The sequence below is a fragment of the Penaeus monodon genome, chromosome 4 (assembly GCF_015228065.2).
Source record: "Penaeus monodon isolate SGIC_2016 chromosome 4, NSTDA_Pmon_1, whole genome shotgun sequence".
Lineage (NCBI taxonomy): Eukaryota > Metazoa > Arthropoda > Malacostraca > Decapoda > Penaeidae > Penaeus > Penaeus monodon.
The window spans coordinates 6,253,422-6,279,933 of NC_051389.1; the positions used below are offsets into that span (position 1 = coordinate 6,253,422).

The window sequence follows — 26,512 nt, forward strand, 5'->3', positions numbered from 1 at the left end:
GTAGGGTTTTCACGTGATCTGACTATGGTTTGCTAATAAGGAATAGTTGCTTTAGTAGTAACTGGTACTGGATTGATGAATTTAATGTATGGGATGAATTGCTTTTGAATTAAATAAATGCACAGCTAAATTCTGGAGTGTATTAAATTTTCCCCTTTTTTTAAAACTATATTCCTACATGTAATATAGACCAATATACATGTAATGATAACAAAGTTTCAGAAAATACATGTTATTTGATGGAAAGTTCAGTAAATGGTAGAGAACTACCACTATATATATTGAAGTCATGATTTTGAGAGAGATTTTTATTTTTTATTTTATTATTATAATTATTTTTACCAGCAATTTTAGAAGTACTAATAGATTTTTTTTTTTTTTTTTTTTTGATAGCTTTTGAAGAAAGTCATTCTGAACTTTATTAATAATAGTGGTAGAAACTAGTAAACAAATCAATAATAAAAAAACAACATACACTGAGTTAACATGTATTTACTTAACAATATGAAATATAAAAGTTATGTTTGAAAATTGGTAATTATGCCCAACATGCATGACTTTTGCTTGAGATAATGATTTTGCACTTGAAAACAGATGAGACTATATATAAAGAAAAAAAATGCCATGTATATGATAAAATCAAGAGTGTGAGTTGCATATGGTTAGGTTTGTTTAACTATGTAGACATATTACCATATTCAAAGTATCAAATGTACAGGCAGAATGCTGAGTAAATCTACTGGCTTATACAACAATTACAAATAGTTTATACCTTACAGTCAAATTTACAGAACAATTAACCTTTCAGATATTTCATTTAGTCAACATTTCAGTATGTCATTAATACCAGCCTAACAAATGTACTTCTGTCAATTCACTCAGATGTCAGGTATCTAGGAAAACATGAAAATGATGAACTATGCAAACAGAGGTTCCGGTAGATAATGCACATTTACCTAAATGCATCACATGACTACATTAAAATTGTTACTGACTAGTGCTCACATTACAAACCAAGAGAACAGAAGAAGTCAATGGCATTCCATGTAGTAGTTGCTTTAGCCAGTTATTATTCCTTTTGGTTATGTTTAAAACCAGTTTTAACCTTGGCTAATTTACTACAAATTTCTTTACCGTGCTGATATTGCAGTTGTTCTGTCCAATGTGTTGCCGGCTTGAAAAATAGCTTTTTGCTTTTTATATTTCTTTTAAGTTCACTTTCATCTGCCTGCCCTCACCTGCTTGTTACTTTCAGTTGTACAGCCTGAGTAACCCATATCTTTAAACCCATCTCTTTTGTCTTACTCTTTCACAGTACTCCTTCTGGCTCTACATATAAGGCACATGCCTGAATACCTGCATTATACTTCTCAAAGTACCCATGTTTGGAAATTGTTCATAATAGGACATCATTAAATGACACCATAACCACTGCATTCATTCTTAATAACTAAATGCCAGTATAGCTTTCCCTTTAAGAAGTAGTATGTCATTTTTGTTCCTGTTGGTCCATTTCTTGTTACTATTACAATTATCTACAATTTTTGGTTATTGCCCACTGGCCTACCTGCACCTTCATTGTCCAAACACTGGTTTTCTACTTTAATCTTAACAGTTTACGGAAAATACTTTTGAATTCAAGTCCCCCGTAAGTGGTTGCGTCCATATTGTGTGGAATAAGTAATGTTATGATTCTTTTTGAATTGAGTTGACATATACAAGTGTACAAGTAATCCTGATTATAAAATGTGAATGGAGGTTTTATGGTGATTCAAGGAGAATGGTTGTTGTAGTATCAATGATTATATATGTATTCATATCTATATTGGGACTGTGTAACATGCTCTAGAAAACGCTACATTGAGACATTCCTAGAGAGTAAATTATAGTTTTTTCATCTGTAAAGTGGAATTGAATGATAATTTGTATGTCATTGAATATATGGTTAGATAGTATTGGAACATTATGTGAAATTCCATGAAGTATTGGGAATTCAATTCATATTAACTGGATTTGGTAAAAGTGACTATTGTGATATTAATAATCACAAGGCATAATGAAACGTTTCCAAATGAAATGGGAAGCGGTAGAACGGACGTAGCTAATAACAAAAAGTGTTAAAAGTGCGTTCTTTATGATATCTTACTCTTTTTTTCTTTTGTTATTTGTTATTATTTTTCCAAACCTTTAGCTACTGTTGTTTTATGTATGTTCATATTTTTGTAATGCATATCAGTAATGTTTTATGGTATCTGTATTAACAAAATTATGACAAAAATACTGAGTTTGCAAATGGAGTGTGTATTTTTACTGTAATTGTTGCAATTATTTTGTAACAATTAGACAGCATTACCATAGTTTATTGCCCAATAATTATTTGTCATAGAAATGCACGTTCAAAACATCATGTGATGTGTTTCACAAAGGTTGATTGGGAAATATAAAGGAAACAGGAAATTCTTAGCCCCTTTGGTGCTTATAAATTCTTCCGTTGGCTTTGATATGTATTAATCCAGTAAAGTTATATTTTATTGGGGCTTATTATTAATTTTTTTTTCATAGGTCTTTTAGCGAATAGGTAAAATACAAATGGTTTGCTGACCATGTTTCCGAAAGTTCTGTAGTATGAAATTGGGGTAACCTAGCTTCACTAACATTTTGGTATTTCTTATGTTAATTTTGTGTAAACTCCAACCAAAGGAATCAGTTGGATGGTCAAACATTTAAGGTATGTGCATGTGTGGTTGTGTGTGTGTGGGTGCTCATGGTAGTGTTTGTCTGTTTACTGGTATTAATGAAATCTAACAATTATATGGACCAAGCCCTTGGTTATCTGTATAAGAATATAGTCCTGTTGCTTATCCTTTTATCTATTAATTATATGATACAAAACTATGATGTAATAACCTATGTGATCAAGGCTTGAACCTGAGTTTCTTTATATCGTTTTAAGCCAGCAATGGGTTGCTTGCTTGCTTGAGATTTGCGAAGTTCTGGCTTCGCCCGGGCCTTTCACTTATGGCCCGGCCTCAGCAATGGGTAGAGAGAACATTGTGTTGAGTAGGAAAAGACTCCTGATTAAATTTTTTAGGATTTGTTGAATTACAGGCCAGGGAGCTGAAATATATATATATATATATATATATATATATATATATATATATATATATATATATATATATGTATGTATGTATATGTATTTTTTTTATTTATTTAATTTTTATTTTTTTTTTTTTTGTTTTTTTTTACTTATCATTATTTTCACTTGTTACAAAGTATTTTTCATACTTAATAATTAAATAGGGCACACCACTGAAATTAAGAATAACACTTGACTAATGACGAATAGATTAGACCTGCAAACGTGTTGCTATCTTGGTCCTGTAACCTGCTTTAGTTTCGTGACCCTTATATTAAGAATTAAGAGGAATCGTCTTGTTCCTTTTCAAGATTAACTGGCATGTTGAACTTGTAAGGCACTCAGTCACAAGCTTTATGTAAGGGATGATATGTGTTTCAGGCACTCAGTCACAAGCTTTATGTAAGGGATGATATGTGTTTCAGGCACTCAGTCACAAGCTTTATGTAAGGGATGATATGTGTTTCAGAATTTGGGGAATGCTTTCACAGATTGCATGTTGGATGTTAATTTCACAACTGAATGAATTTAATATATAAAATGTATTAAGACAATAATGGTTGCAATAGAAAAACTAATAAGCAAAGTGTATGGGAATGTAAAGCTATTGTTTTTTATTTATTTATTTATTTTTATTAGTAGATGTTGGGATGGTAGCTACATTAAAAATGGTATTAGAAACCTGTTAGGCTTTTGTCAACCAGGTATTAGAGCATCTGGCTGTTGATGGTTGCACAGAAATACAGTGAAGAATAACATGACATAAAGTGCTTGCAGTCTCAGAGCTTAGAGGGTAGGGCATAAAGTGTCTTGCAAAACTTGGGAAATATTTCTATATTCTATATAATATAGAAAAAGATTCTTCCAGAGTGCATGTTAGGTGTTTTTGGTATTTCAAAGGAAGCTTTTAGGCGATCGTACTGCAATAATGATTGGCAACTATAATTCAACAGAATAGAAACGAGGCAAGAGTTTTTAAAGCATGTAGAACTTAGTGTGGCGCACATTGTGGTCTGTTCATCTCTTTGTAAAATTAATTTCATGGTGACTGAGCTTTATCGTTTGGGATTTTAGGCTTTTGTTGGGATTTAGCTACTGGCATGGTTGCTATTAACAATAGCATGTAGTATCTTGATTGTCATCCAGGTATGTTAGCATCAGGGCTTTGTTGTTTTGCATATAAGGACAATATTTTAAATTCTTATTCCTGTTTATATGTATGACGTGCATTTCTTACACTTATAGAGTTCCGCTGGCAATGCTATGACTAATAGATTTGTGAGGACCATACTCTCTTTTTTTTTTTTTTTTTTTTTTTTTTTTCAATATCTATTTAATTTATATACGTGCTTCCTATATTTCACTTATGAAACGTCGTAGTTTGTTTATTCTTTACCAATATACTGTTTTATCTACATGGTTTCATGATAATTTTTTTTTCTATTAAATATTTACTCTTCTGATTATATGTCTTATAAATAACTTTATGGGCTGTTCCATGGTTTAATATTACTATTATAATGTTTCAGTCAACAAAATTTGCCTTTTCATTTTATCTTTCATGTTGATTCCAGATATTTCTTTCCTTTGTAGAGTAATCTTCTTAACACATACCTATATTCCTCTGCAAAACAGTCTTTGATATGATTACTTCTGCTTCTTCTCTATAACCTGTAAGCCCAGTGCACAACTGAACATAGTTTTGTATCCAATTTTTACCAGAATAATACCAACTCACATCACAGACACAGAATAACAGGTTGCAATGTATGCGCTGCACTTTATAAACACACACAACACATGTGCGTACACACACACACACACACACACACACACACACACACACACACACACACACACACACACACACACACACACACACACACACACACACAACATAGGCTTAAATATTTACCCATTCTGCTTCTAAATCATACTTTACTAGCTATATATCATTGTGGGTATTATATTACTGGTTAATTTTGTAATACTAATTTCTATATATATATATATATATATATATATATATATATATATATATATATATATATATATATATATATATATATATATATTATATTTTTTATATATTTATTTTTTTTTTTTTTTTTTTTTATATATAAAATTGCCAATATTTTGGGTGCCTTGATATGCATTTAAAATATATTTCCTGATATGCCTTGCATGTTATTTAACTTCTGTGAAGTAACATCTTGTTAAGGGTGAACTGCGTAAATAGTGAGTTTTAGGAAAGATGGCCATTGAAATTTATTCCGTTTACTTTGCAAGATTAATAAGTTAATTTATTATATGAATGCCATTACTCATTATTATTTATTTGGATATGTTTGTTAGATTGCTGTAAAATTAACTGGTCTTTTTCCTTCTTACACTAACATTATTGTATTGCATTATAAACAGTGTAACACAGTTTATTGTTATCTTGCAATATTGGGTAAAAACTTAGCACCTGGCGTACATGAATCTTTAGATTCTTTTGTCTCCCCTGAATGAGTTTATATTGTCTTCACATCTTAGTTTACATACTGTCATCCACACGTTCCCTCAAATAAGTAACTGTATCTTCCCCTGGGTGGTTTTTGTTGCTATATTGCCATTATTTGCATTTTAACTATAGTAGCTGTCTTTACCTTTGTGTCTTTTTCTGTTTTTGCCTGAGATTTGCTTAATTTTAAGTAATAAAAAAGGGCAAACTTCATTCATAATATTGTGGGTATGACTGTGTGATTGCTTCATATACTTTTAGTGTACAATTTGTATTTTTCTGGTTCCACATGTGATTTCTCGTTTAACTGCCTGCTCTTAGTCATTAGTGAATGTTTATTATCACAACACATGGCACTTTATACATTAACCTTTGCATTTTCTTAATATACATTTATGTCGATGACCACCTTGTTCAAGTCCTTATTAAATACTTTGTCTAAGCACATAGCCCATTTTACTCTGACGTCTACTGATTTCTAATAACCAGCTTTCTCAGCAAACCTGCAGGTTTTGTTTACACATTTTTTCACAGCCCTTGCCTTATTCTCTTAGGCTTTTAGTTTTCTTTTTTAAATACTTTTATTGCTCTCACTTGCTCGTTTTAGTTAAAACTCTCATACTTTAATTTTCTCAGAACTCCCTTTTTGCTTCTAAGACTGACTATTCCAACTTCTCTATTTTCCTATTTCATATTGTCAGTTTTTTATTCCTACAGTAAGGTCTTCAGTTCTTTTCCATCTTCACATAATAACACTCTTACAGAAGTGATGGTTTCAGCACTACAATCTACTCAATAACCCGTAATACTGCTGCTCTTGCTTGATTATCTATTCAAAATAATTTCAATATATTTCAAGGTCATGTAATAGTTGCTCACCTCGAGGTTCCCCACAAAAATATTTCGTAGGAAATACCTAAAGCTTTCTTAAAAATTCTGAGACACTCCTCATCAACATATAATGTCATTCAGAACATTCATATTAAGTTATGATATATGACTTCTCTTTTCATTAAGACTTTTGTTTTAATTTTACTTGTTATAAATATGGCTAACAGTTGTACACTAAAGTCTAAAGAGTAAAGAGACACAAATGTTATACATGGTTTGTTCAAGATAAGTTTTAGGAGACCACTTAAAGATGTGAAACTTTATATGTTCTTTGCACTTGGTTTTAAATTGAAACCAGCACTTATCACTTTCTTTCTAAATATGAAAATACATTAAACTGTCACTTGCTACTTTTTAATTACAAAATAAATATTCATATTTACTGTATTCATTCCTTTTTATATATATGTTTTGTTAGTTCTCAAGTGACTGATCAAGAAAGCATGTATTGCACCCATTCTTTGAAGATTCATCATTTTCTAATATTTTCACTTATATTTGCTGAAAATGTGGTTCTCCTTCAATATTTTCCATACAATATTTATTTGGTAATGTTGATATACCCCTACTAATTATATGGCATTTTGCTAAATTAGTCTATAAACTGCCTTTCACATGTATGTCATGTCTATAGATATTTAAAAATATGACCCTTCATGATATAATATTTTCCAAATATTTGTACTTTGCATATGTTTATGTCTGTCCCTTTTAAACCTTACAATGAAGTTTGCAAATGACATACAACATGTTTCCATTTTTTCCCTTTTGCATACATATTCATTTCCAATGTTTTGTGCTTTTCTTGGTGCATTTTCCTTTTACACCCAAAACATCTTAACTACACACTATTGCCTTATAATTCATTTTATGTATATTGTTTCAGACATTTCTACACATTCACTCTATATTAAAACATTGAGCCACTTCCACTCACACTATTTATTCTACTTCGACCAAAGCCTCATACTTTGGCTCATATATGTTTAAATGGTTCATTTATTTCTTGCTTACTACAAATTTCCCTCATGCATATTTACATCTCACACGTAGATGAGTTTTCCTATTTGTATCTTGGGCTTTTCTAACTACACTGAAGGCATATTAATAGAGGATTGTTACTCTTTATCAACTCCTCTTTCATGCTACTTGTAATCTTGTGAATTATCCTTCTGTTATGAGTGGTAATGATGTATTTTTTCAATGTTACTTATAGCTAATAGTTTACGGTTCACATTTACTAATACTTAATTTGCTGAGCGATTTTTTATTACTTTATGAACTACATGAAAAGGAAAGACCACTATAGCTTGAAAACATGCATTTCTCATGTACAATTAACCAACAGATACCTATTATAACACTTCTATCCTTTTGTTACTGATATATTGAACTTGTAACCACAAAGACATCTCCTTTTCTGTATCCACTCCTTTTCAAGTTTGTTTATTCAAATTTCCTCATTATACATATTGAGCTATGATACATGTTTTATGGTAAAGCCAGACTAATTGTTTTGGAATGCTCATTTGATAATTTTACAGTTTATGCTACTGATGATTTGTTATACTGTACATATTTTATTTTTGGTGTAATGAGCTTGGGACCAACTATTATTGCACTTTTTAGTTGGGTGGTATATGGTGTGACTTATTTTTAAATTTTCTTTTATTATTCTTTATGCTTTACTATTATGATTCACTGACTTTTAAGTGTGTTTATTTTGTTGCTTTGTTATAAGGCATGCAAATATTGGTTTAAAAATGATTGGTGTTCTTCACTGAGAATATTAATGATATCAGGGTTATGGTATGACCAAGAATAGAGTTTGTATGCAGTATGGGTATTGCTGGTATGTTTTGTTATGGCACTAGTGACTTAAGGTGGTAATGAGGTCTTCTATGCAAAAAGGTATTACTGTTCCTCTGTGCAGTGTGGTATGAATGCGTGATCAAGAACAGTGATTGGTATGTTGACCATTAGTGTTTTTTTTTTTTTTTTCTCTATTTCGTTTTGACTAACTTTGTACTTATTATAATCCTTGTACCAATCTTTCCTCAAATACAGATTTTACAGAAAGCATAAAACGAAAATCCTTTCTCATTGACCTTTCTCCTATTATAGTGAATATAGTTTTCCTGCTATGGAATACAAGTAGATGAACATAACCAGATCCCTTATAATAACAAAAACCAATTAGTTAAAGTAAAACTGCTATTTCCTCCTGTTTCAAAAGGCAAATATGCAAGAAATATACAAAAAACATGTACAGTAACACATAAACATGGTTTTATTTGGCATGCTAATTTGATACTGAATATAATAGATACTACCTTCCTAGGAAATATTCAACAGCATAAACAGTAACATGTAAAATACATGTTTACTTGGCATGCTCTTTTGACTTGAATATAACACATACTACATTCTTACTTTTTGATTCTCTCCTCATTTTCACTTTGACCCTCTCATGATATGAGCGAGTTAAGAATATTTTTTAACTTGCTACTTCTCATCCACTCTCAATCTGTCTTGCAAAAGCAAATATGCACTCACTCCTTCTTCAGGTTCTCTCATTTCTGCTGAAGCTGAGAAATATTTCTCTCTCTCTCTCTCTCTCTCTCTCTCTCTCTCTCTCTCTCTCTCTCTCTCTCTCTCTCTCTCTCTCTCTCTCTCTCCCCCCCCCCTCTTTAATTCTCACTTCTTGGGGCTATCCAGTTTTTGTCCTTCTTGTTTATTCTGTGTACCCTTCACTCTGGCTGTTACTCATTTTCTGTTTTTGGACCAACTTTCATCTATTATTTTGCCCTCATGCTCCTTTTTGCTTCCTTTCCCTTCCCCATCTTGCATTATTGTTTTCTGGCTTATTGCCCTCATGCATCTGTTTACTCAATATAGTTCTTACGCTACTCAACCAGTCTCAGTCTTTTTTCTTGCTTACTTTCTCATTCTCACTCTCGTTCTTTTATACAAACTAGCATTCTCCATTTCACATGTTTTTCTCGTATGTTTACTCCCCCTCTCTCTTTTTCTTCTATTCTCTCCTCTCCCCTCTTCTTTTCCCCTCTACCTCTCCCCTTCCCGGTTCAAATTTCACCTCTTCACCATTTTCATCCTATTTACGCTTGTCATCTGTATATTGCTCGGTATTATTTTTTATCTCTGTCTTTCTCGTTATTCATTTATTTCCTTTTTCTTCTGGCATTTACAACCTCTCTTTGGCTTGTTTCTAATATCCCGTGGTTTCACATTCTTTTCTTTTATTCTGGCACTATCCCGTATGTTCTTAAATTCTTAGGCATTCCTGGTTTATCTTATTATTACGCTTATTCTCTGTCTCTTGCTTTCATTCTCTTATTCACTTGCTTATCCCCCGCCTTTTATTCTCCCTGTGTCTCCTTCTCTCATTTAGGTCCTTCTTTCTACATCTTCACCATTCTATCTGTATTTTTTTTTTATTTCTTGTGTTTTCATAATCTCTAACTGAATTTCTCTCTTTGGCTCTATACCAGACTGTATTCTCTTTATTTCTCCCGCCTTTTTCTTCCACCTCTCTCAAGTTGTATTTATTCGTTTTCTGTGTTCTCATCACTACTCGCTGCCATTATCGAACTTGCTTTGTAACTTTCTCCATTTTTCTAAGCCCTCTGACAGTTTTCTCCCGACTGCCATGTATCCTCTAGTTATTATTATTATTATTATTATTATTATTATTAATTTCTAGCTCTTGTTTAGCTTCTTAGATTCTTCCTTATTTTGTACATTTGTCTCCTCACTTGCTTTTATTTTTAAATTTTACTCTGGCTGACTCATTCTGCCTTGGGCTATATTATTCTCTTCATTATTTCAAGTTCGCCTTTTCCTCGAGTACAAAATTTCTATCCTCTTTTGCTTTCACTCCTTTTTCAGTTCTTTGGCTTTCTGGTTATCCTTTATGTCCCTTTCGATCTATGGACTACGTCAATCCTGTCTAAATCAGTCGTATATTAGTTATTTCTTCTCACTTCTATGCCTTCTATCATTCGCACTCTGGTCATGCATTTCGCTCCGTATCTATCCGCATTTATTTATTTTAATTTATTTTTTATTTATTTATTACTCTATGCACGGTTTCCCACTTTAGCACTCCCATATCCTCTTTTTATACCTCTACATTACATTCACCTGCTTTCCATTCCTTGCGCTTTTTTGCCATTACGATTTTTTTTTTTCTCTGCTCGCATTGTCTCCCCCCCCCCCCTCCTCACTTTCATTCTCACTCACACTCAACTCTTTTCTGATTTTGCTTTCTCTCCCCCTCTCACTTATTTTCCTTCTTGAAACTTGCATATATCTCTCTCTCTCTCTCTCTCTCTCTCTCTCTCTCTCTCTCTCTCTCTCTCTCTCTCTCTCTCTCTCTCTCTCTCTCTCTCTCTCTCTCTCTCTCTCTCTCTCTCTCTCTCTCTCTCTCTCTCTCTCTTTCGCTCAGGAATAACACAAAACTACATTCTACATGCTGGTGAAGAAGTTGACAAATGGACAACTATTCATCTCTTTAATGATGACCTGGTAGTAGACTGAGTAACAAAGAAAAAAAACAAAAAACATCGTAACATAGGAAAGACCTCGGTTTTATACCATATTTCAGAATGGATATGTGAAGGCTTTGTGAAAATGGTTGATATTTTCGCCACACAAATACAAAATTAGATACAAGTCAGGACACAGAAGACTTTTATTGGACGGAAACAAATTAAGAAATGTGGGACATTCAAAGAAGAGTATTGACCACTGACTAATAATTGTACAATGGTACAGAGCGCCTACATTACGATAGCCTTATGAACATACGAAATACGAGATAATGCATATCTTCATTCACTTTATATATTTTCTACTTAATTCCAAACCTATTTAGCAGGTCCATATGAAATAGCACTAGCAGATGCTTGACAAGTAGAAAGAAAAAGCTTGAAATCTGTCACGCCAAATATTCCCTGATCCTCTAACTCCTCTCAAATCTAGTCTTCACTCCCTTTCTCGAAAGTTTGCTCTGGCGTTCACTCTTTCCCTGGCTCTCTGTTGCTCTTGCTTGTTCTCTTTGCAATGGCCTCTATTTCGCTCATGCGTTATTTTTCGTCGGGATAGCTTGCCCTCTCTCATTTATGTTTTGTCATTTCTCTCTCTCTCCTTCCCTTCCCCCTTCTGACTTCTTCCCTCTTCCTCTTCCACCCGCTCTACTTTCTTTCTCTCCCCGCACTCTCTTTTTCTCCCTCTCTTACTTCCCCCTCCTTTTTTAGTTCCTTCCCTTCCTCCCTCTGCACTTTATCTCCTCCAGCCTTTGGCTTCCTCTCCCTCCCTTAGACTCCTCTCTTCATTAGCTCTCTTTGTCTCCCTCTCTCTCATATCCTCCATTTCCTTCTCTCTCTTTGACTTCTTTTTCCCATTACTTTCTCTGTCATTTTCTTCCCTTTCCTCTCCCAGACTCCGCCTCTCTCTCTGCTTCCTCCTTTTCCTTCTATTTCTCATTTCCTCAATTTCATTTTCTCTCCGACTTCTCTTTCCATTTCCTGCCATTCCTTTCTCCATTTTCCTTCGTTCCTTCTGACTCATTCTACATATCCCCCTTTCGTTCCTTCTTTTTAACTCTTCTTTCTATTCCCTCATTTTCCCTATACTTCTCTCCTCTCATTCTCCCCCCTCTCCCCCCCTTTGTTTCTTTTTCCTCAGTCTCTTCCTCCCTCTCTTCGTCATTCTCCCTCTCCCTTGCTCCCTATTTCCTTTCCTCATTTTCCCTCTTCTCCCCTCCCAGTCCCTTATTTCCTCCTTGTTATTTCTTTCCACTGTTTGGCACTTATCCCTGTTTTTCATCCCTTTACACGTTTTCCCCCTTTTTTATTCACCTTTTTATCTCCTTTCTTTAACTTAATCCCCCTCCCTATTTTCCATTTCACATTTACTTCCCCCTCCTTTTACTCTTTTCCCATTTTCGTTTTTACCTTTTTCTTTTCCCCTTACCCTTTCTCCCCTTTTCCGCTTTTCACTCTTAGAATTTGAACTTCCCTCTTTTATAAACTTCAGATTTCATAATGCCATATCTTCACGGCAACTGTCTCTTGCATTACATTAATTTTCCTTAGACTCCAATATTTTCTATACTTCGCTTTTTTTCTTCATATTCATTGCCTCGACTACTCTTCCTTGTTTTCCTAGTTCTATTTCTTCTTCCTCATACTCACTCCCTCGGCCACTCTTCTGTATTTTCTTAGTCTTTTTCTTTTCTTTTATCTTCTTATACGACACTGACAGCCATTTTTTCCCATCCTCCCTTAATATCCACTTTATATTTAGGTTTTCCAGTTTCAACTATTCACATACACTTAAGATCAGTATTCCTGGACACGCTTAAAATCAGTACACATGAAAGTCCTGATCAAACTATTGAATCCTCGACTCCCTTACCCTTGTTACAGTCAGTAGTTCTAACTAAAACTACCCTTTTTCACAACTCTTTTTCTCACTTCTCGGTCCCATGTAACTCAAGACAAACTGCTAAAATCACGAAGTTAACTCGTCAGGCAAAGAATACAAAAATTCCAATTGCCTTTTGGAAAATACGACATTAATCTACTAATCTATAATCATCGTTTAAAACCCATGGAAAGAGTCTTTCTGGGGTAGGGAGCTTTCTACTGCTTGTTTAGAAATCCTTATAGGAGTACTTGCTTTTGAAAAGTTATGAAAAAAGTTACCGGTTATGTTTTATGTTGGTGTGTTACTGTATTGTGACGACAGCTGTCTTGCTGCTTTTCAAGCTGTTAACAATGCCTCATGGATTTTTGATCCTACCATTTTATTTGAGTGTGTATTCTGCTAAAGGTTTGCTTTGTGTGGCTACGTTTGGATTCCTGTAAATATCCTAATGTCGGTAAGTAAAGATGATTTGCTCGACGTTTTCTATGCCAAGAACATTATTTTCTTAACATTTTTGAAACATTACTATTGAGCTTGTCAGTAATTTCGTGTCTTGATACTTTTGGCTTGATTTCCATTACTGTCACATTCACTAATTCCCACATATACGCCTCCGGAACTAGACATGAAAACGCCAATAACTCCAACAGGAAACCCAGGCTTTTCACTTCCTTGTCACCTACTCCCATTTTCAATTTTCTCTCAAGCGGTGTATATTTTAGGGTTCACGCCTTTCCTGAATGCTAGATTTATACGCTTAATTAAATGATGATTAGCTATAGGTTTCAGTTTTTCTTAATGTGTGAATCCATTATTTTATTTATCCATTTTCCTGTGTATTCATACTAATAAGCACTGGTGAAATCATTGTGTTTTGGATTGTACATCTTTTTTTCTCCATTTTTTAAAAATCTTATACCGGTTTCTACCAAACAGACTTTATTTCCATATACTTGTGACATCGCGTGTGTCTGTCCAACGATCTATTTTCATATACCTTAGCTGAATTACAAACCTTTCCTTAAATTTACTTTTTTTTTTAAATATCTTTATCAAGAAAACAAAATCAGATCCCCCCCCCCCCCCACACACACACACTAACCCTTTATCTAATAACACTCTTACTCGCGATTCAGATTATGTGAATATTTCCACGCAAAAGTTCTTATTATATACCTTTTTTTTTCTCACGGCTCTCTCTTACAACCCCGCTCCCCCCCCCCCCTCATCTGTGCCTGCCCACCATATCTGCTCAAATACAAACGCTCATATAAATCTTTATTCCTCTATTCTCTCTCCTTCCCTTTCTGCCTCTCTTATCTTCATCCTCCTTGCCCGTCACTCTCACCTCCTTCCTCTTTCCATCTTCACTCTCACCTTCTACATATTTGGCCCTCACCTCCTTCCTTCGCTCTGACCTTCTTCTCCTTACCTTCTTCCTCCTTCCTTCTCCCTTCTTCACCCTCACCTTCCACCTACTTCGTCCTCACCTCCTCCCTTCACCTGTGCCCTCACTCTTCTCCTTCACCCAACCGTCCAGTTCAACATCTTATCATCATCCTCTTGTATTTTAGCTTCTCAAAAAGTCCTGCTCTCCACACTTGTACTACTTATACTGCCTCGCACTACCGCTTCCCTCCCACGCTCGTACTAAAGCCATGACACACTGCGGTCTTCCTCCAAACCCTGATTTCCATATACACGAATGCTCTTCCCCAACACTCTTGATTCCAATTACAAGGCATTCCGCACTTTTTTTTATAACCCATCACACGTCGCCATCCCGTGCATTCCTCTCCCTCACTCTTCTCCTCTCCCACACCTGTTCCTGTGCACTTGTGCTCTTTCCATATTTACTGCCCCCACACTTTTCTTCCCCACTTCTGGTCCATAACACATCTACGCTTCCTCACTTTTTTTTCCTTCTGTACCCCCACACTTTTCTATCCCACTTTTGCACATCGACACTTCTGCTATCATACACCTTTCTCCCCCATGTTTATTCCCCGTCACTTACTATTTCTATTCCCCTTGCTCTTTCTTTCCCCTCACATACCAGCTCCCCCACAAATTTACTTTTCCAAATTCCTCCTCCCCACACACCTCTGTTCTCTCCTAACCTCTGCTTATTCCATATTTCCGCTTCCCCACAATTCTGTTCCCTCCTCACCTTGGCTCCCCTACACCCACTGTTTTCAATTCTTCTGCATCTTACAGATTCCTTCTTCTCTCAGTTGTCCTCCCTTAAGCTTTTGCTCTTTATATATTCCCTCCCTCACACTTCTCTTACATCACTTCCCATCCTTTAAATCTCCAACGTTCCTACTTTTCCCCACGTCTCTCACACTCTTCGTCCCTCTTCATATCTCTGTTCCCTTCCCACTTCTCTCCCCTTCTCTCTCTCTCTTCTCTGTAGATATTTTCTCTGTCAGTTCATTTCTGCCGCATTTCTGTTGCCCTTTCCTCCTCTTACTATATTCCTTACCCTTTACTCGTGTCACTTCTGTCTCCCTTTTTAACCTCACCCTCCCTGCTCCCTATTATAATCAGAACACATGTTCGACTCTCCACACGTCCCGACTGGACTTCCTGATCTCCCCCCCCCCTACCAAGCACATTTTGCTCCAATGCACTTCTGTTTCTTATGTTTATTATCCCATTCTCCTATTCTCTCTGCTCCTGCCCCTCCCTCTACCTCTATTCGCCTTCGTTTCTGCTCAGCCCCTCCACCTATTTCTGCTTCCCCACTTTTTCTCGCTCAATTTCTTTTCCCTGACGCATCTGCTTTCCTCTCACACCTTTGGTCGCTTACATTATTTGCACCCAATGCCTCTCTTCCCCACGTTTTGTTGTTCTCATACTTTTGCTTTTTTTCACACGTCTATATCCTCACCACCTGCTTTCTTCATATTTCCTCTCTCTCATTTCTTCTCTCACAGATCTTCATCGTCACGCTGCGACAATCCGCACACTCTTGCTCCTATCCAACATCTCTCTCACACTGCACACTTTTCCCCTCACTGTTCGCTTTCCATCACACTTCCGTTTTCTTGTCACACTTCTGTTTCCCACACTACGTCTCTCCTCACACTTCGTGTCCCATCACACTTCTGTTTCCCACACTTCGTCTTCCCTCACACTTCTGCACTCCTCTCCTTCACCCAACCGTCCTTTTCAACATCTTATCATCATCCTCTTGTATTTTAGCTTCTCAAAAAGTCCTGCTCTCCACACTTGTACTACTTATACTGCCTCGCACTACCGCTTCCCTCCCACGCTCGTACTAAAGCCATGACACACTGCGGTCTTCCTCCAAACACTGATTTCCATATACACGAATGCTCTTCCCCAACACTCTTGATTCGAATTACAAGGCATTCCGCACTTTTTTTTTATAACCCATCACACGTCGCCATCCCTTGCATTCCTCTCCCTCAGTCTCCTCCTCTCCCACACCTGTTCCTGTGCACTTGTGCTCTTTCCATATTTACTGCCCCCACACTTTTCTTCCCCACTTCTGGTCCCTTACACATCTACCTTCCTCATTTTTTTTCCTTACTTCTGTACCGCCACACTTTCTGGTCGCCCACACTTTTCTATCCCACTTTTGCACATCGACACTTCTGCTATCATACACCTTTCTCCCCCATGTTTATTCCCCGTCACTACTATTTCTATTCCCCTTGCACTTTCTTTCCCCTCACATACCAGCTCCCCCACAAATTTACTTTTCCAAATTCCTCCTCCCCACACACCTCTGTTCTCTCCTAACCTCTGCTTATTCCATATTTCCGCTTCCCCACAATTCTGCTCCCTCTGCATTTCTGATTTCTCCTCACCTTGGCTCCCACACACCCACTGTTTTCAATTCTTCTGCATCTTACAGATTCCTTCTCTCAGTTGTCCTCCCTTAAGCTTTTGCTCTTTATATATTCCCTCCCTCACACTTCTCTTACACCTCTTCCCCATCCTTTAAATCTCCCACGTTCCTCCTACTCCCCACGTCTCTCACACTCTTCGTCCCTCTTCATATCTCTGTTCCCTTCCCACTTCTCTCCCCTTGCTCTCTCTCTCTATCTCTGTAGATATTTTCTCTGTCAGTTCATTTCTGCCGCATTTCTGTTGCCCTTTCCTCCTCTTACTATATTCCTTACCCTTTACTCGTGTCACTTCTGTCTCCCTTTTTAACCTCACCCTCCCTGCTCCCTATTATAATCAGAACACATGTTCGACTCTCCACACGTCCCGACTGGACTTCCTGATCTCCCCCCCCCCCTACCAAGCATATTTTGCTCCAATGCACTTCTGTTTCTTATGTTTATTATCCCATTCTCTCTGCTCCTGCCCCTCCCTCTACCTCTATTCGCCTTCGTTTCTGCTCAGCCCCTCCACCTATTTCTGCTTCCCCACTTTTTCTCGCTCAATTTCTTTTCCCTGACGCATCTGCTTTCCTCTCACACCTTTGGTCGCTTACATTATTTGCACCCAATGCCTCTCTTCCCCACGTTTTGTTGTTCTCATACTTTTGCTTTTTTTCACACGTCTATATCCTCACCACCTGCTTTCTTCATATTTCCTCTCTCTCCGCTGCGACAATCCGCACACTCTTGGTCCTCTCACACTGCATACTTTTCCCCTCACTGTTCGCTTTCCATCACACTTCTGTTTACTTCTCACACTTCTGCTTCCCCTCACACTTCTGTTTTCACACATTTAGTCTCTCCTCACACTTCGTGTCCCATCACACTTCTGTTTCCCCACACTTCGTCTTCCCTCACACTTCTGCACTTCTTTCACTCTTGCTCCTATCCTATCTCTGCACTCCTTTCACTCTTGCTCCTATCCTATCTCGCATTGCACACTTGTTCCCCTCACTGTTCGCTTCCCACGACACTTCCGTTTTATAGCTAGTCACACTTCACTTTCTTTTCACGTTTCTACTTCTCACACTTCTGTTTCCCCACACTTCGTTTCCTCTCACACTTCTGTTTCCCCACACTTCGTTTCCTCTCACACTTCTGCTCCCTCACATTTTTTTCCTCTCACACTTCTGCTTCACCACACCTCATTTCCTCTCACACTTCTGCTTCACCACACCTCATTTCCTTTCACTCTTCTGCTTTCCCACACTTCTCTTTCCCACACACATTTGCATCCACACACTTCGTCTCCCCTATACTTTGTCTCGCTACATACTCTCGCCCCTCCCCCCATATACTTTTACTAATTTCACACTTATTCCCAAACGCTTTTTCCCTCACACCTTTGCTCCTCCACACTCCCACTTCCTCATACTTTTCCTCCCTCACACATCTCCATCACTTTTATGATTCCCACACTTTCGTCTTCCCTCACACTTCTGTCCCCACACTTCGTTTTCCCCTCACTCTTCCCTCTCTCATTTCTCCTCACTCCTCACACTTCGTCTTCTGCTCCTTTTGCATTTCACTATTTCATACTCGTGTTCCCTCATTTTTCTGTCCTCTCATTCTCATCTCTCACGCTTCCCCCCTCCCCTCCTAAATTCCGGGTCTCTTCACACTTTTCCTCCCCTCCACTGGTGTGTTTTCTCACTCTTCCTCATTTTTTCTCTCCTTCCACTTCTACACTTCCTCCTGTCACACTTCTTCACTCATACTCCCTTTTTCCCTTCTTTCACACTTTGTACTTATCTACACCTTCGCTCTCAATAAACTTTTTTTTTTCTGGTTCTGTCATACTTGTCTGGTCACACTCGCGGCCATCCACACTTTTGTTTTCAATACCCTTTCCAAGTCACACTTCTGCTTCGATCACACTTTTTCTTCACACTTCCGCTTCTCCACAGTTCTGCTCACAATACACTTCACTGTTCACACTTCTGTTCCCATCATACTTTTTCCTCCACACTTCCACTTTACACTTCTGACACAGTATACTTATATACACTTTTCCATCAAACTTTTTATCACCTGTTTTCCGACCCTTATACACTAAATATCCTTTCTTATTCACACTTACGCTTCTCTACACTTCTCTTAATACACCTTTTATCAACTTCTATTGCCAGCACATCTTTTCCTTCACATTTTCGCTTCTCTCAGTACACTTCTTGTTTACACTTCTCCCATCACACTTTCTCTTCACACTAACGCTTATCCACACTTCTGCTCTCAATACACACTCCAGTTACACTTCGTTTCCCGACACTTCAGCTCGCGCTACACTTACTTTTCACACTTCTGCTATCATCACTCTTTTTTCTGCACACTTCCATTCACACTTCTAGTCTTTATTTCAGTATTTCTCACACTTTTAACCCCCTCCCCCCCACATCTCTCCTCACACTTCTCCCCCCCACACACACACTTCCACTTCCCTTACACTTCTAACCACACTTATCCTGCCCTCAATACACTATCTATTCCTATCTCTATTTCCATCACACTTTTTCCTTCACACTTCGTTTTCCCGACGCCTCTGATCTTAGTGGACTTTTAACTGCACACTTCCACTTCTCCACACTTCTACTCTCCCCTTCACACGCCTGGTCCTCCTTACTTCATCATCTCTCACACTTCTTAACCCCCCCCCCCCCCACATCTCTCCCACCTACTTCATACCCCCCCCCTCACTTCCACTTCACCTTACACCTCTCATCTCTGCTCCCATCACACTTTTCCTTGCACACTTATCGTGCCCTCAAATACACGTTTCTTTTCCCACTTCTGGTCTCAAATCACACTTTTTTTTCCTTCACACTTTTCTTCCCCTCTTAATGCACTTTTTCCCTTTCACACTCCTTCCACCACACTTTTTCCTGCACGCTTCCGCTTCTCAACACTTCTGCTCTGCCCTTTTACACGTTCGATTCTCTTTACTTCAGCATCCTTTACCCCCCCCCCCCCACACACACAAACACATCTCTCCTCACACTTCTCCCTGCAGATTGACTCCCCCCCCCCTTTACCCGAATTCCTACGTCACACTTTTCCTACGTCACACTCCCCCCCTCACTTCTATTCCCCCTACACTTCATAATTCTCTTCTATCACACTTTTTTCCTCACACTTTCACTTATCCACACTTCTGCCTTCAGTACATTTTTATTCCCATTTTCTGTTCTTATCACATATTTTCCTTCACCCTTCACATTTTTGCTCTCAATACACGTTCTATTTACACTTCTATCACACTTTCTCTTCACACTTTCTCAATACACTTAGTCTTTTCTCTTATTCCTTCACACTTCCGCTTCTCCACACTTTTGTTTTCAGTACACTTTCTATTCACACTTCTGGCCCATCACATTTTTTCCGTAACACGCAGTTTTCCCGACACCTCAGCTTTCAATACACTTTTTGCTCCCGTTACACTTTACTCTTCACACTTCCGCTTCTCAACACTTCTCCCACCATACTACGTTTCCCGACACTTTTGCTTCCACTTACTATGCACACTTTTGCTCTCAATATACTTTTTTCTCTTGACACTTCTGCTCCGGTTACACTTCTGCCTGAACACTTCCGCTTCGTTTCACTTCAGTACCATTTCCATTAACACTTTCACACACTTTCCCTCCCTCTTTGTCCTCCTTATTTCAGCTTCCCTCACACTTTAACGCCTCTCATCTGCTCTCCTCACAAACTCTCTATCCCTCATGTGTTTTCTGTACACTTCCTCTCGCATACAGTCACAAAAATACTTAAAAACACCTATTTCACACTTCTCTCCCTCACTCCGACTACCCTCACACTTCTCACCTCTGCTTCCCTCACACTTTTTCCTCCACACCTTCGCTTCTCCACATTTATGCTCTCGGTACACTCTCTATTCACACTTCTGCTCCCGACGCTCTTCTTCTTTCACACTCCATCTATCAAACTACACTTCCGCTTCCCCTCTTTTCTAATCTCAATACATCTTCCATAAGCATTATCGCTTTCCCGCACTCTCATTATGCCTTTCCCCCACACTTCTGGTCCTCCTTAGTTCAGCTTCCCTCACTTTTTAACCCCCCCCCCCTTCCCCTCACATCCTCTCCCCACACTCTCCCACCCATATTTTTTTTTTTTTTTTTTTTTTTTTTTTTTTTTTTTTTTTTCTCTTCTCTCCCATACACCTGCTCCTTCACACTCCTGCTCACACCTCCCTCATATAACTGCTTACCTTCACTCCCACCCACTTCACACTTCATACTTTTCTCATACTTTTCATACTTTTCTCCCTCACTTCTACTCCTCTCACACTTGTCATCTTTGCTCTCCTCTTCGCCTGTGTTCCCCTCACACTTCTCTCTTTTCCCCTCACACTTCTCTCTCCTCACCTCACACTTCTCTCTTCTCCCCTCACACTTCTCTCTTCTCCCCTCACACTTATCTTCTCACCTCACACTTCTCTCTTCTCCCCTCACACTTCTCTCTTCTCACCTCACACTTTCTCTTCTCACCTCACACTTTTCTCTTCTCACCTCACACTCTCTCTCTTCTCACCTCACACTTCTCTCTTCTCACCTCACACTTATCTCTCTCACCTCACACTTCTCTCTTCTCACCTCACACTTATCTCTTCTCACCTCACACTTCTCTCTCTTCTCCCCTCTCCCCCCTCACACTTTTCTCTTCTCCCCTCACACTTCTCTCTTCTCCCCGCACACTTCTCTCTTCTCCCCGCACACTTCTCTCTTCTCCCCGCACACTTTTCTCTTCTCACCTCACACTTTTCTCTTCTCCCCCACACTTATCTTCTCACCTCACACTTCTCTCTTCTCCCCTCACACTTCTCTCTTCTCACCTCACACTTCTCTCTTCTCACCTCACACTTTTCTCTTCTCACCTCACACTTTTCTCTTCTCACCTCACAACTTTTCTCTTCCTCACCTCCACTTCTCTCTTCTCACCTCAAACTTCTCTATTGCCACCTCACACTTCTCTTCTCCCCTCTCCCCCCTCACACTTCTCTCTTCTCCCCTCTCCCCCCTCACACTTTTCTCTTCTCCCCTCACACTTCTCTCTTATCACCTCACACTTCTCTCTTATCACCTAACACTTATCTCTTCTCACCTCACACTTCTCTCTTATCACCTCACACTTCTCTCTTATCACTTCACACTTCTCTCTTCTCCCCTCACACTTCTCTTTTCTCCCCTCACACTTTCTCTTCTCCCCTCACACTTCTCTCTTGTCACCTCTTCTCCCCTCACAATTCTCTCTTCTCCCCTCACACTTGTCTCTTCTCACCTCACACTACTCTCTTCTCCCCTCACACTTCTCTCTTGTTACCTCACACTTCTCTCTTCTCCCCTCACACGTCTCTCTGCTCCCCTCACACTTCTCTCTTGTCACCTCTCCCCCCTCACACTTCTCTCTTGTCACCTCTCCTCCCCTCACACTTCTCTCTTGTCACCTCTCCTTTTTCTCCCATACACCTGCTCCTTCACACTCCTGCTCACACCTCCCTCATATAACTGCTTACCTTCACTCCCACCCACTTCACACTTCATACTTTTCTCATACTTTTCATACTTTTCTCCCTCACTTCTACTCCTCTCACACTTGTCATCTTTGCTCTCCTCTTCGCCTGTGTTCCCCTCACACTTCTCTCTTTTCCCCTCACACTTCTCTCTCCTCACCTCACACTTCTCTCTTCTCACCTCACACTTTTCTCTTCTCACCTCACACTTCTCTCTTCTCCCCCCACACTTCTCTCTTCTCACCTCACACTTCTCTCTTCTCACCTCACACTTCTCTCTTCTCACCTCACACTTCTCTCTTTTCACCTCACACTTCTCTCTTATCACCTCACACTTCTCTCTTCTCACCTAACAACTTATCTCTTCTCACCTCACACTTTTCTCTTCTCACCTCACACTTTTCTCTTCTCCCCTCACACTTCTCTCTTCTCCCTCACACTTCTCTCTTCTCACCTCACACTTCTCTCTTCTCACCACACACTTATCTCTTCTCACCTCACACTTCTCTCTTATCACCTCACACTTCTCTCTTATCACCTCACACTTTTCTCTTCTCCCCTCACACTTCTCTCTTCTCCCCTCACACTTCTCTCTTGTCACCTCTTCTCCCCTCACACTTCTCTCTTCTCCCCTCACACTTCTCTTTTCTCCCCTCACACTTCTCTCTTCTCCCCTCACACTTCGCTTTTCTCCCCTCACACTACTCTCTTCTCCCCTCACACTACTCTCTTCTCCCCTCACACTTCTCTTTTCTCCCCTCACACTTCTCTCTGCTCCCCTCACACTTCTCTCTTGTCACCTCTCCCCCCTCACACTTCTCTTGTCACCTTTCCCCCCTCACACTCCTTTCTTCTCCCCTCACAATTCTCTGTTGTCACCTCTCCCCCCCTCACACTTCCTTTTTCTATCCTCACACTTCTTTCTTCTCCCCTCACACTTCCTTTTTCTCTCCTCACACTTCTCTCTTCTCCTCTCACACTTCTCTCTTGTCACCTCTCCTCCCCTCACACTTCTTTCTTCTCCCCTCACACTTCTTTCTTGTCCCTCTCCTCCCCTCACACTTCTCTCTTCTCCCCTCACACTTCTCTCTTCTCGCCTCTCCTCCCCTCACACTTCTTTCTCCCCTCACTTTTCTCTTCTCGCCTCTCCTCCCCTCACACTTCTCTCTTCTCCCCTCACACTTCTCTCTTCTCCCCTCACACTTCTCTCTTCTCCCCTCACACTTCTTTCTTTTCCCTACACTTCTCTCTTCTCCCCTCACACTTCCCTCTTGTCACCTCTCCCCCACTTCTCCCTTCTTCCCTCACACTTCTTTCTTCTCCCCTCACACTTCTATCCCCTCACACTTCTCTCTTGTCACCTCTCCTCCACTCACACTTCTCTCTCCTCCCCTCACACTTCTCTCTCCTCCCCTCACACTTCTCTCTTCTCCCCTCACACTTCTCTCTTCTCACCTCACAGTTCTCTCTTCTCCCCTCACACTTCTCTCTTCTCCCCTCACACTTCTCTCTTCTCCCCTCACACTTCTCTCTTGTCACCTCACACTTCTCTCTTCTCCCCTCACACTTCTCTCTTCTCACCATTCCTCCCCTCACACTTCTCTCTTGTCACCTTTCCTCCCCTCACACTTCTCTCTTCTCCCCTCACACTTCTCTCTTCTCACCTCACACTTCTCTCTTGTCACCTTACACTTCTCTCTTGTAATTCTCCCCTCCTCACACTTCTCTCTTTTCCCCTCTCCCCCCTCACACTTCTCATCTTCTCCCCTCACGCTTCTCTTATTCCCTCACACTTCTCTCTTGTCACCTTTCCTCCCCTCACACTTTTCTCTTGTCCCCTCACACTTCTTTCTCCTCCCTTCACACTTCTTTCTCCTCCCCTCACACTTCTCTCTTGTACCTCTCCTCGCCCCACACTTCTCTCTTGTCGCCCCACACTTCTCTCTTCTCCCCTCACACTTCTCTCTTCTCACCTCACACTTCTCTCTTCTCCTCTCACACTTCTCTCTTGTCACCTCTCCTCTTGTCACCTTTACTCCCCTCAAACTTCTCTCTTCTCCCCTCACACTTCTTTCTTGTCAACTCTCCCCCTCACACTTCTCTCTTTTCCCCTCACACTTCTCTCTTGTCACCTCACACTTCTCTCTTCTCCCCTCACACTTCTTTCTTCTCCCCCCACACTTCTCTTTTCTCACCTCACACTTCTCTCTTCTCCCCTCACACTTCTCTCTTGTCACCCCTCCTCTCCTCACACTTCTCTCTTTTCCCCTCACACTTCCCTCTTCTCACCTCACACTTCCCTCTTGTCACCTCTCCTCCCTTCACACTTCTCTCTTCTCACCTCACACTTCTCTCTTCTCCCCTCACACTTCTCTCTCTCTCCTCACACTCTCTTTTCACCTCTCCTCCCTCACACTTCTCTCTTGTCCCCTCACACTTCTCTCTTGTCACCTCCTCCCCTCACACTTCTCTCTTGTCCCCTCACACTTCTCTCTTCTCACCTCACACTTCTCTCTTCTCGCCTCACACTTCTCTCTTCTCGCCTCACACTTCTCTCTTCTCGCCTCACACTTCTCTCTTGTCCCCTCACACTTCTCTCTTCTCACCTCACACTTCTCTCTTCTCGCCTCTTCTCTCCTCACATTTCTCTCTTATCTCTTCTCCCCTCACACTTCTTCTTGTCACTTCTTCTCCTCTCACTTCTCTCTTGTCACCTCTTCTCTCTTCTCCCCTCACGCTTCTCTTCTCCCCTCTTCTCTCCTCACACTTCTCTCTTGTCACCTCTTCTCCTCTCACACTTCTCTCTTGTCACCTCTTCTCCCCTCACACTTCTCTCTTGTCACCTCTTCTCCTTACACTTCTCTTTTCTCCCCTCACACTTTTTTCTTGTCACCTCTTCTCCCCTCCCTCTCTCCTCACACTTCTTTCTTGTCACCTCTTCTCCTCACACTTCTCTCTTCTCACCTCTTCTCTCCTCACACTACTTTTTTCTCACCTCTTCTCTCCTCACACTTCTTTTTTCTCACCTCCTCTCCCCACTTCTCTCTTCTCCCCTCACACTTCTCTCTTGTCACCTCTTCTCTCCTCACATTTATCTCTTCTCTCCTCACACTTCTCTCTTCTCCCCTCACACTTCTCTCTTGTTACCTCTTCTCCCCTCACACTCTCTTCTCACCTCTTCTCTCCTGACACATCTCTCTTCTCCCCTCACACTTCTCTCTTGTCACCTCTTCTCTCCTCACACTTCTCTCTTCTCCCCTTACACTTCCTCTTAACTCAACCCCCCTCAGAATCGCATTCTCATCTCCACACATTTCTGTTCTCATATGTCTGCCTCCTCCCCACACTTCACCTCTCCTCGCACCTCCCCCCTTCAACTCTCTTCCCGCACACTTCTTTCTTTTCCTCACATACCTTTGCTCCCCCACACTTTTGCTCTCTTCACCCTCTCCTTCTCATTTCTGCTCCTCTCACCCTTCTGGTCTCCCCCCCCCCCTATTCCAGCTTGCCCACACTTCTACTTTCCCTTACGGCTCTGTTCCTCGTTCTCTGCTCCTCCTCTTTCTGTTTCCTCTTTCGGCACTCCTCTGTTTTTTTCTCACACGTATCCAGTCCACAATTTTACTTCATTCCCCACACACGCCTGCATAACCCCCCCCCCCCCTCCCACATTCCTCCCAGGTATTTCTGCTTCTCCCCCCACGCTCTAGATTCTAATTATCTCCCTTATCCTACACCCTTCACTTTTCCTTCAGTGTTTTTGCTTCCCTCTCATCCCCTTCTCCTTTCTTTGCTATCCTTCTACACCCTTGATATATACCCCAACCCCTTGACATACTCGTTTCTCCTTCCGATTCCCGTTTCTAGGTAATATTTTCTGTCTTCCGCTTCCTCACAATTTTCTCTCTACCCTTCTACCCCCGCCCCTTGTCATACTTTTTTAAACCCCTATACACTGACTGGTTTTCCACAATTCTGCTCCCATCACACTCCCACTCTTCCGAATTTCTGCCCTGATCATTCACACTAGCGCTCCCCCACACTGCTTCCCTCACACTTTTCCCTTCACACTA

General features: G+C 40.0%; 1 protein-coding gene across 1 annotated transcript; it reads left to right on the top strand.

Annotated features, from left to right (window-relative positions):
* Window positions 1-11,986: 11,986 nt before the first annotated feature.
* On the top strand, window positions 11,987-21,354 carry LOC119569476. Its single transcript, XM_037917625.1, has 2 exons — window positions 11,987-15,941; window positions 17,575-21,354. Exons 1-2 carry the CDS (start codon window positions 14,985-14,987, stop codon window positions 17,704-17,706), a joined length of 1,089 nt encoding a protein of 362 aa, XP_037773553.1. The 5' UTR covers window positions 11,987-14,984; the 3' UTR covers window positions 17,707-21,354.
* The last annotated feature ends 5,158 nt before the right edge of the window (window positions 21,355-26,512 follow it).

Bases quoted from the DNA above. Each gene is read 5' to 3' on its own strand.
- LOC119569476 (XM_037917625.1), top strand. From the start codon at position 14,985: ATGTTTATTCCCCGTCACTTACTATTTCTATTCCCCTTGCTCTTTCTT. The intron at 15,942-17,574 runs CGCTGCGACAAT...TTCCTCTCTCTC, and splicing joins CTCACAGATCTTCATCGTCA to CGCTGCGACAATCCGCACAC.